This window comes from Theobroma cacao, chromosome 4 (genome assembly GCF_000208745.1).
Source record: "Theobroma cacao cultivar B97-61/B2 chromosome 4, Criollo_cocoa_genome_V2, whole genome shotgun sequence".
Classification (NCBI taxonomy): domain Eukaryota; kingdom Viridiplantae; phylum Streptophyta; class Magnoliopsida; order Malvales; family Malvaceae; genus Theobroma; species Theobroma cacao.
In genome coordinates, this window is record NC_030853.1 from 27,048,123 (window position 1) to 27,059,278 (window position 11,156).

General features: G+C 36.2%; 5 protein-coding genes and 2 pseudogenes across 5 annotated transcripts; 5 read left to right on the plus strand and 2 right to left on the minus strand.

The window, feature by feature from the left end:
- On the plus strand, window positions 122–1,143 carry LOC18602835 (probable glutathione S-transferase). The gene is made up of 2 exons (XM_007034463.2): window positions 122–551; window positions 635–1,143. Exons 1-2 carry the CDS (start codon window positions 243–245, stop codon window positions 998–1,000), a joined length of 675 nt encoding a protein of 224 aa, XP_007034525.2. The 5' UTR covers window positions 122–242; the 3' UTR covers window positions 1,001–1,143.
- Window positions 1,419–2,423, minus strand: LOC18602836 (probable glutathione S-transferase). The gene is made up of 2 exons (XM_007034464.2): window positions 2,008–2,423; window positions 1,419–1,876 (listed from the first exon to the last, which is right to left on the minus strand). The coding sequence occupies exons 1-2, from the start codon at window positions 2,314–2,316 to the stop codon at window positions 1,523–1,525; spliced, it is 663 nt and encodes a 220-aa protein (XP_007034526.2). The 5' UTR covers window positions 2,317–2,423; the 3' UTR covers window positions 1,419–1,522.
- Window positions 3,077–3,932, plus strand: LOC18602837 (annotated as a pseudogene).
- Window positions 4,122–5,208, plus strand: LOC18602838 (probable glutathione S-transferase). The gene is made up of 2 exons (XM_007034466.2): window positions 4,122–4,519; window positions 4,643–5,208. Exons 1-2 carry the CDS (start codon window positions 4,211–4,213, stop codon window positions 4,961–4,963), a joined length of 630 nt encoding a protein of 209 aa, XP_007034528.2. The 5' UTR covers window positions 4,122–4,210; the 3' UTR covers window positions 4,964–5,208.
- On the plus strand, window positions 5,810–6,688 carry LOC18602839 (glutathione transferase GST 23). The gene is made up of 2 exons (XM_018118785.1): window positions 5,810–6,136; window positions 6,332–6,688. Exons 1-2 carry the CDS (start codon window positions 5,810–5,812, stop codon window positions 6,686–6,688), a joined length of 684 nt encoding a protein of 227 aa, XP_017974274.1.
- Window positions 7,936–8,884, plus strand: LOC108661745 (glutathione S-transferase U7-like). Its single transcript, XM_018119379.1, has 2 exons — window positions 7,936–8,247; window positions 8,508–8,884. Exons 1-2 carry the CDS (start codon window positions 7,936–7,938, stop codon window positions 8,844–8,846), a joined length of 651 nt encoding a protein of 216 aa, XP_017974868.1. The 3' UTR covers window positions 8,847–8,884.
- LOC18602841 lies at window positions 9,866–11,019 on the minus strand (annotated as a pseudogene).

Here is an 11,156-nt window from a genome sequence, read left to right on the forward strand (position 1 = left end):
TGTAAAGATAATTATAGGTGATATGGTTCGTATAGAATGACTGAATAAACATAGTTCATGATACTTTGCTGGAAAAAAATACTAAATAAAGAGATAAAACAAAGAAAAATAGTTGAATAATACTTTGTTGGGAAATAGTTGAATAATAATTGAACTCACAATTAATTGTTTCATCGAATCGTATAATCCCATTTCCCACTATAAATTACAAAATCTCAACTTTGGCTATTGATGTCTCAAACATGGCTGAAGTGCAGCTTGTCGGCTCATGGGCTAGTGTTTATGTCTTTAGAGTTATTTGGGGCCTGAAACTAAAGGGGGTGGCATACGAATACTTTGAAGAAGATCTCTCCAATAAGAGTCCTCTGCTTCTTCAGTCCAACCCAGTTCACAAGAAGATACCTGTTTTCATCCATGGTGGAAAACCCATTTGTGAGTCCATGATTATTCTTGAACATATTGAAGAGGCTTGGCCACATAATCCCTTGCTGCCAACCGATCCCTTTGACAAAGCCACTGCTCGATTTTGGATTAAATTTGCAGAAGACAAGGTATAGTTTAGATTCAGAATCTTCAGTTTATGGCAGTATTGGACTATGTCGCTACCCTTATTATGTACCCTTCATTCTGGCAGATTGCAGCAACAGTTTGGCCTCTTTATCGAACGGAAGGCGAAGAACAAGAGAAGGCAGTGAAAGAGAGCTTGGAAATGCTGCAAACTATCGAAGAACATGCCCTTGGGGTTGGGGATGAGAAGAAGTTCTTCGGAGGAGACAAGATTAATATGGTGGACATAGCCTTTGGTGGGATAGCTCATTGGCTGGGAATTATTGAAGATGTAGCAGGAATGAAGCTAGTCGAACCCCACAAGTTCCCTCGCCTGAGTCAGTGGATCGAAAACTTCAAACAAGTTCCTGTAATCAAAGAAAACCTCCCTGACCGTGACGCAACGTTTGCTTACTTGAAGCGTCGCCGGGAAATGCTGCTTGCATCCAAGTGACAGTACTCTTTCTAATTTTTTTAATATTTTCTTGATCTTATTCTTAACTGCAGGAAATGAATCGAAGTGAATAAACTAGTGTTTTTTATCTTTTGATTTGGCTACAATTAATGAATAAACTTACTTAGTTTAACAGAGAGAAATGGGACTTTATATCTGTAGATTTTCTTATCTAAACTGCACCAATATAATTGTATAAATGCACGGACAGACACATTTCCTTTAGTCTTATTCAACTGTTAAACGTGGGGCATGAGGACTTGCCAAAAGGTTCTCTTTTGACTCGAAAGATTACAAACACCATTAATTCAGATACGTCATGGATGATGCAAGATAAACCATGTAGGACAATCGAATTTCATATCCTGCCCAACGCAAACTAAAGTGACCTCGGTGCTACTGCTAACTAAGGGAGGCCTAAGACACATAATTTCTACTTGTTATTTATTTCACTAGGTAATATCCATAAAATGAGTAGATTGTATAGAGAAAATTCAGAACATAGATTCTGGGACAATGATGTCATTTAGAAGCAAGTATCATCTCCCTGCGGCGCTTGAAGAAAGCAAACATCTCGTCACGATCGTGAAGGTTTTCTTTGATTATTGGAACTTGCTTGAAATTCTTGATCCATGTTTGCAAACGAGGGAAATTGCCAGCTTCAAGTAGCTTCACTCCTGTTACATCTTCAATAACTGGTAACCAGTAGGCAAGTTGTCCAAAAGCAATATCCACCATGTTAATCTTGTCTCCCCCAAAGAATTTCTTCTCTCCTAGTGCATGTTCTTCAATGGTTTTTAGCATTTCCAAGCTGTCCTTAACCGCCTTCTCATGTTCTTCACCGTTGGTCCTGAAAACCATCCAGATTGCTGGACTCTGTAAGAATCAAAGATGCAATAATAAATTATCAATAACAATTAAGTAGATCTTGTACAATTCAGATTAATGAAATGAAAATTAGGAATAGCATATGCTCCGAAACCATGTCTAGAAGGCAAAAGATTTACCTTTTCATCGGCAAATTTGATCCAGAAACGAGCAATGGCTCTGTCATAGGGATAACTTGGTAGCAAGGAATTTTGTGGCCAAATCTCTTCGATGTATTCAAGAATGATCATGGACTCACAAATTGGCTTTCCACGATGAAGGAGTACTGGTATTTTCTTGTGAACTGGATTATACTGGAGAAGCAAGGGGCTCTTGTTGGCTAGATCTTCTTCTATGAATTCATATGCTATGCCTTTCAGTTTCAGGGCCCAAACCACTCTATAATAAAAAGGACTAGGCCATGCTGCAAGCAGCTTCACTTCAGCCATGTGAGTGAGATCAAGTATTCAGATTCTTGATCAATCTGAAATTCTGATAATGGTGAGACATTGCATGCCTTCTAAAAGTCAATTTATAGAGAATAATGAAGTGCACCAACTCAAACAGTCAGCTTAAACATTTTTAATATTTTTCGGTTAATCCATGGTTGAATTCCAAAACGGGTTGTCCTTTTCGAAACTCTCCATATATTTTATAGTGGGAACTTGGGAAAGAAGATAAGTCCTGTAGTGGAACTGGTCAATAGTCAAAGAAAACGAAATGATTATATTATTTTTGGAGTAGGTGAAATCTGCCTATTTACTGCCCTTTATGTATAATATTGCTTAGAAAATTTAGCTCCTTAATTCTTGGTTTTAATTGGAAGGTGAAATTGGGTAAATGTGGGCAAGATCATCTTAATGGAATTCAAATATGAAATCTCACACAAAACAGCTCAGTTGGGATCTCAGAGACTAATTGAAGGAAAAATCATCCAATAATTGACTGGCCGATTCTCTTTATTCGTTTTTGGACACTAATATGGTGCTATGATTCGTTCAAGGCATATACCTCATTATTCTATCTCATGAGAAAATGACCAGCTCATCACAAATGAACACTCTCGATTTCGACTACAACAATTGTATAAAACCATTTTTGTTTATTTGATTTTGTCTTGGAATTTAGCACTTGCCGATTCTTTGATTACTATAAAATTTGACTAGCTAGAGATGCGCAAGGCCATTGCCCATTCTGATTGATCTCTCAAACATGGAACAAGTGCAACTGCTTGGAATGTGGCTCAGTCCTTACAGTTACAGGGTCATTTGGGCTCTGCAACTCAAAGGCATAGCATATGAATACATAGAAGAAGATCTCTCCAATAAGAGTCCTTTGCTTCTCCAATGTAACCCGGTTCACAAGAAGATACCCGTGCTAATTCATAGTGGAAAACCGATATGCGAGTCCTCGGTTATTCTTGAATACATTGAAGAGATATGGCCCCAGAATTCCTTGCTGCCATGTGATCCATATGAGAGAGCCATCGCCAGGTTTTGGATCAAATTTGCTGATGATAAGGTTTCCATAACAAATAGTTCTAACAAAAAACCATTACCATTTTTATTTTAATTGATAGTTTGTTTAATTTGACGTCGCCTTTTGATTCTAGCAGGGTCCAATAGTATGGAAAATTTGTGGAACTAGAGGCGAAGAACGACAGAAAGTAATTGAGGAGAGCTTGGAAATGTTAGAAACCATTGAAGAACATGGCCTGATTGGAGGGAAGAAATTCTTTGGGGAGACAAGATTAGCATGGTGGACATAGCCTTTGGCGGACTCGCCTACTGGCCTGGAGTCATTGAAAAAGTACTAGGCAGAAATCTACTGGAAGCCCACAAGTTTCCTCGCCTGCACGCATGGACCAAGAATTTCAAGGAAGTCCCCGAAATCAAAGAAAACCTCCTTGATTTTGGTCGTTTGTTAAAGCGAGAGACAGATTTTCATTATCCATCGGAACAACATGTACCAAGAAGAAAAAATAAAAAGTTATCTGCTGGAACTTGGCTCTACTTTTACTGGTAGATGTACTTTCTTTAATTACCCAATGTCCATTTTGATTACCCTGATTGATCTCAAACAGAGTAGAGGTTAAGTATTTAACACATAATCTTACCTCCCTCCAAAACCCATACATCAAATATTTGTTCAGCCACCAATATTGAATTTGCTTATTGTTGACTTTTTTGACTCTTGACTTCAACTACTGGAATTGTCGAAGTACTCTTTGAATCCATTCATTTATTATAATTCAATTGGAGAGCCTATTGCTATTTTAAGTTATAGGTCCGAGTACCAAAAGAAGAAAAGAAAGAAAGAAAGAACTCAACTGATATCTCAAACATGGCTGAAGCAAAGCTGCTTGGAACTTGGGTTAGTCCTTACACTTACAGAGTCAAATGGGCTTTGAAATTGAAAGGCATAGCATTTGACTATGTAGAAGAAGATCTCTGCAATAAGAGTTCCTTGCTTCTCCAACACAATCCATTTCACAAGAGAGTACCAGTTTTCTTTCATGGTGGGAAATCCATATGCGAGTCTTTGATTATTCTTGAATACATTGAAGAGATATGGCCACAAAATTCTTTGCTGCCTAGTAATCCTTATGAGAGAGCCATGGCTCGATTTTGGATTAAATTTGCTGAAGATAAGGTACAGTTCTTCATCACTTATAAGGTTTCTGGTCATCTAGTAAGAGAACAGGGACCTCTAACTTTTCTTGGCAAAAGAAATTTCTAACTTGATGAAATGTTTCCATTCTTTGGTTCTTTACAGGGTCCAGCAATGTGGATGGTTGGTCAAGGGCAGGAGAAAGCAGAGAAAGATAGCTTGGAAATGCTAAAAATGGTTGAAGAACAAGCACTTGGTGAGAAGAAATTTTTTGGTGGGGACACGATTAACATGGTGGATATTGTCTTTGGACTTGCTCATTGGTTGGGAGGGGAGAAACTACTTGAAGCTCATAAGCTCCACCGCCTGCAGGCATGGCTCAGAAATTTCAAGCAAGTTCCTGTCATCACAGAAAACCTCCCTGACCTTGATGAGATGTTTGCTTACTTAAGGCGTCAAAGGGAAATGTCTCCGGTGGCTAAATGATATATAAAGGAGAAGTCGAATGAAAGGGGCCCAAGAAGGTGGGGTGTGCACTTTGAACAGAAAATATATCTAGATAATTTTGTTTGTAAAAACTCATTTCTCTGGGAATTTAGCTTTGTGTAGTCATACTTTAGTTTATCTTTCTCTATCTCCATCAGGGCTAATGTAAAAGTGCAAAATGTACAATCTTTGACCCTGTGAGTCTGTTTTTTGCTCAGTATTGGAAGCTCAAGATCTTTTGTTCTGATCCAGCCAGAGTATTGGAGGAATTTGCCCATACATGTTTGGGTGTAGTGTCCAATACCTTATTCTTTTATTGTGATTCTGTAGGTGGAACTTTTTCACTCCCCACAGATTAATGAAAGCCCCTAAATAATTTTCAAAAAACAAAAGATGTTAGTAGAGGGAAGACACTTGTTTCTTGTCAATTAACGTAATCCAGTTTTCTATTCTTTCTTTATTAATAATTGACAAGATGAAGGATCTGGTGAAGTTTCCTTGGACTCAAATACAAAGCCAATTAATTAAGCTTGCATCATGCATGACATATCCATATATAGCTGAACAACACAATTCAAAGCATGTGATACAATAAAATTAAACACACTCGTTTCAAGAACCTTAGTGATATATATTAAAAATTCATAGATCCACTTTTGAAGTCAAGTCTCCATCTTTTCTTAAACATTTAGTACTTTCTTCAGGCCAATTTTTTATTTTTTAAACTTAAGCTTTACTTTTATGATTTGGAATTGGTTACCTTGGTGTAGACTTTGACCTCTAATCATTATTATAAAATTACTTTGAAGGCATCCAGGATCTACCAGATTGATTGATCTGTCCATCATGGCTGTCGTGAAATTGTTTGGAGCTTGGACTAGTCCATATTTTTACAGAGTAATTTGGGCTCTGAAACTAAAAGGCATACCCTATGAATGCATAGAAGAAGATCTCCTTAATAAGAGCCCCTTGCTTCTTCAGTATAACCCAGTTCATAAGAAGATTCCTGTGCTTGTTCATGATGGAAAACCAATATGTGAGTCCACCATTATCCCTCAATATATTGAAGAGATATGGCCACAACCTTCCTTGCTGCCAAGTGATCCCTACGAGAGAGCAATGGCTCGTTTTTGGATTAAATTTGCTGATGATAAGCTAATTCTTCTTGCTTTGGTGCATATGATTTTTCATTGTTTAAGCTTTCAGATTTCTTTGGTTAGATTAGATGTATATGATATTGTAGGGTGCTAGCTAATATTGTAAAATACAGTCAGGATATTGGACTTCTTATGTTAAAAAACTTAAAAAATTGTTCCATATTTGTTGATCATTGTTTAGTGACATTCATATTATCTCGGGTTCTGGCAGAGTCCCTCAATCTCAAAGATGTATCGAGCCAGCGGCGAAGAGCAAGAGAAGGCAGTAAAGTACATCTTGGAAATGTTAGAAACCATGGAAGACCATGGCTTGATCGGAGGGAAGAAATTCTTTGGGGGAGACAAGATTAGCATGGTGGACATGGCATTTGGTGCAGTTGCTCACTGGCTGGGAGTTATTGAAGATGCAGCAGGGCTAAAAATATTTGAAGCACACAAGTTCCCTCGTTTGCAGTCATGGATCCAAAATTTCAAGGAAGTTCCTATAATTAAAGAAAACCTAACTGATCGTGATAAGATGTTTGCTTTATTAAAGCGTCGCAGAGAGATGTTGTTGGCATCTAAATGAAACTACCATCAGGAACGTTGCCTTTTAATACTCTATGTTTCATTTATCATGTTACGGTTATTAGCAAAATGAGACAATGTTATGTCTCTGCCTTGATTACCTGGCGTGGTACTATGTAATGGAATCTTAATTAATCCAAACAATAAACCTTTTGATTCGATTAATAACTTTTGATTTAATATCGCAACAAAACAGACTCATCAAGACTTACTAGACGATTATTTATCCTCAGAGAGATTTTCTGAATGGTAAGTTTAAACAGAAGTGTCACTTGGTGCAAATTGCAGAAGAGATTTGAGACCTAGGACTCCAGGGAATTAAAGTTAATTTGCTGAACTGCCCATTATACAGCCCATGATAAAATAGCTTAGATTCAGTTCAAGCCAAAGGAAAAAACAACTACTTCACCACCTTTAACTCCCCAGTGATTCTCGTATAACTTCAATTTGTTACCATACAGACTGTATGCTGCAAGAGTCTTCCATTCTGATTTGAGGTATTACTTGGCCATAATTGCTGTACATTTCTTTGAAAATGGAGATCTTATCTTGAAATCCTTCTCTTACAACTTTTTCTTTTCAAACTCTCCCGTAATATTTTAAACCTTTTAGATGGAGTGGTTCTTGACATTAACAGCAAAATGAGAAAACAAAAAGGGGAAGAGGAAAAGAAAGAAGTCTGTTGATATCTGCATAGTTGTACATTGAACTAAACCTAAATCAAATTGTATACTCATTGGCCAGTTCATATCTTCTTCCTAAGTTTCAAAAATTTGTAGGGACGATTGGAGTTTTCTTTCTGACCTGAAAGACGTATGCCCAATCCAACTAATTCGTATGCATCATGCGTGACGTGCTTTGTAACTTTGGAGTACTAAAATTGCTTCCCACTCTATCTCAAAGTTCTTCATGGAAAACAATTTTTAATTTCATCATTGAAGTCAAAGTAAGAAACTACTGAAACCTAAGAGACAGAAGCATATATTTTAAGAGCGGATAGGTTGATCATCTAAAGTTTGCTCTCTTCCCTGGAAACTTCACACATTCCCAGAACACAGTTTTACAAATTTTTTTGCAGCCAGCAGTAATTCAGATGCATCACCCGTGACGCACATGATTTCATAATTTACCTGATCTACAGTATATAATTTGTACATTACTACTTTGTCTGAGGAAAACTGAGTATCATTCACTGTCACCACTCCAACAAGTACATAAAGGCCACCAACACTAAGTAGAGGTCACAGCATGGATGAAGTGAAGCTCTTTGGATTTTGGCCAAGTCCTTTTAGCCGAAGGGTCATTTGGGCTCTAAAGTTAAAGGGTGTGAATTATGAATACATAGAGGAAAATCTCCCCAATAATAAGAGCCACTTGCTGCTACAGTATAATCCTGTTCACAAGAAGATTCCAGTGCTTGTTCACGGAGGAAAACCAATTGCAGAGTCATTGGTTATTCTTGAATACATTGATGACGTGTGGCCAAAGAATCCCCTGCTTCCAAAAGATGTTCATGAGAGATCTGTCGCCCGGTTTTGGGCCAAATTCATAGATGAAAAGGTACTTGTCATCCGGATTTTGTTCTTCAAAAATAGTCAGAACTGAGCGGTTTAGTTAAAAGAGTTGCTACTCTATCTCATAACAATCATAACTCAACTCCTAAATGTTTCATCATTTTTGTCCTCAGTCTTTAATTGATCTGACTTTTTTTTCAATCACAAATGCTTTTATTCTATTTTATTTCCAAAAGTAGGTTCATGCCTGTTTCAATCCAGGGTTGATATTTGATCCTAATTAACCTTATGATTATGCTTTCGCAGATTCGAACTATGTGGGAATTCTATCATAAATTCGGGGAAGAACAGGAAAAGGCGATCAACAACAACCTTGAAATTTTGAAAACAATAGAGGAGCATGGGCTTGGAGACAAGAAGTTTTTTGGTGGTGACAAAATTGGACTAGCTGATCTTATCTTCGGATGGGTTATTCATATGTTGGTGCCTATGGAAGAGGTAGTTGGAATCAAACTTGTCAAAGCCGACACCTTCCCTCGCCTGCATGCATGGATGAAGAATTTCAGTGAAGAACCTGTAATCAAAGACAATGTCCCGGATCACAACAGAGTAGTAGATTTCTTGAGAAACAGAAGAGAATTATAAAAAACATCACCTCATCATAAACACACGAAAATAAATTAGCTACTAATCGCAGTTTGTACTACACTTATGTTGTGAGGAATAACTACTTTAATCTGTTCTCTGTTTAATTTTCATGTTGGTTAAGCTGGCTGTTATTACTTTAAGAATAATAATACTTGTATCTGTCGTCACCCTTGATATTTCATTTTTCTTTTGAAAATTTTGTTAATTCATTTTTAGTTATCATATACGTTTTTTTTACTATCTATAAATAAACTAATATTTAGAATAAAAAATGGTTTAGGTTTAAATCAGCGTCGTTCGTTAGAGTATTATGCTTGGGGTTTAAAGTTTGATTAGTATTACATTTGATCTATATTTGATCGTAATAATTAATTTTAATCGTAAATGCAAAGTAAAAAAATACAACTTCAATCACAATGAATTGGTTTTTAATAGTAAAAGTAATAAATTCCTTTGATTATAATTATTTTCAATTATAATTTCTTATTGCAAGCATCAATTATAGTTGCGACACCAAATTGAATTTTGGTTAAAGTAATAAAAGATAAAATGCATTTTCCCTCTGAAAAATTTAGAGAAATTACTACTTGTAACATTTTTTGAAAATTTCTTTTAAAAGATTTATTTTTAAATAATTATGAATTCTTATATTCAATATATTATTTATTTATTTATTTATTATTCCATCATATTTTTTACAATTAATTTATTATTATTTTAATTTATAATAATTTTCATAAATACATATATATATATATATGTATATATATATATGCTTGTAGAACTAATTTATGAGTAGTTTAAAAGATCATGATTGTAGTTTTGTAACCTAATTTTTCATTTTTTTATTTATGTATTTTTTCCTATTCTAAACAATTATGACTATATAAAAATTAATCTAGAATAATTATGAGTTAAAAAATTTTATTTATTTTATTAAAACTACAAATAAAATAATAAACGAGGAAAAAACAAAATAAATAAGGAGAAACTAAATGGAAAATTAGATAATAATACTAAGTCCACGCATTTTTATGTAGGGTGGGCTTGCCTCTTCCAAACTGGCTATAGATAGTAATACAGGCCTGATCAAAACCAGCCATGTTAATCCCAACACATGAATCGACGTCGTTTATTATTGAACTCTTGTAATGACTGAAATGACGTCGTTTCTCTCCTGTCACGCGGTGTTGTTTTACTTCGAAACCGTAGCCTATTTCCTTATCCCGCTTGTCTTTGATTACAGGTTCGTCACTGAAATTCTTCATCCATGCATGCAGACGAGGGAAGGTATCGGCTTTGATAAACTTGATTCCAGCTACCTCTTCCATAGGCACCAAGATATGAGGAACCCATCCGAAGACAAGATCAGCTAATCCAAGTTTGTCACCACCAAAGAACTTCTTGTCTCCAAGCCCATGCTCCTCTATTGTTTTCAAAATTTCAAGGTTGTTGTTCATCGCCTTTTCCTGTTCTTCCTCAAATTTATGAAAGAATTCCCACATAGTTCGAGTCTGCAAATATATAATCATAAGACTAATTAGGATCAAATATCAATCCTGGATTGAAACAGGCATGAACCTACTCTTGAAAATAAAATAGAATAAAAGAACTTGTGCTTGAAAAAATAGTAAGATCAACTAAAGACTGAGGAGAAAAATGATGAAACATGAAGAGATAAGTTATGATTGTTATAAGATAGAGTACTAACTCTTTTAACTAAACTGCTCACTGACTAATTTTGAAGAACAAAATCCTGATAACATGTACCTTTTCATCTATGAATTTGGCCCAAAACCGGGCGACAGATCTCTCATGAACATCTTTTGGAAGCAGGGGTTCGCCGGCCACACCTCATCAATGTATACAAGAATAACCAACGACTCTGCAATTGGTTTTCCTCCATGAACAAGCACTGGAATCTTCTTGTGAACAGGATTGTACTGTAGCAGCAAGTGGCTCTTGTTATTGGGGAGATTTTCCTCTATGTATTCATAATTCACACCGTTTAACTTTAGAGCCCAAATGACCCTTCGGCTATGACCCAAGTGGCTCTTATTCTTGCATCTTGGGATCTTGAGCCCAAAGCTATGTCAGAAGTAAAGCTACATGGGTTCTGGGCTAATCCTTTTAGTCACCGAGTGATCTGGACATTGAAACTGAAAGGCATTGACGACTATGAATACATAGAAGAGGACCTTGCTAACAAGAGTGAGCTGCTGTTAAAGAACAATCCAGTCTACAAGAAAGTCCCATTCCTCGTTCATGGTGATGGCAAGTCGACTGCTGAGTCCCTTGTTATCCTTG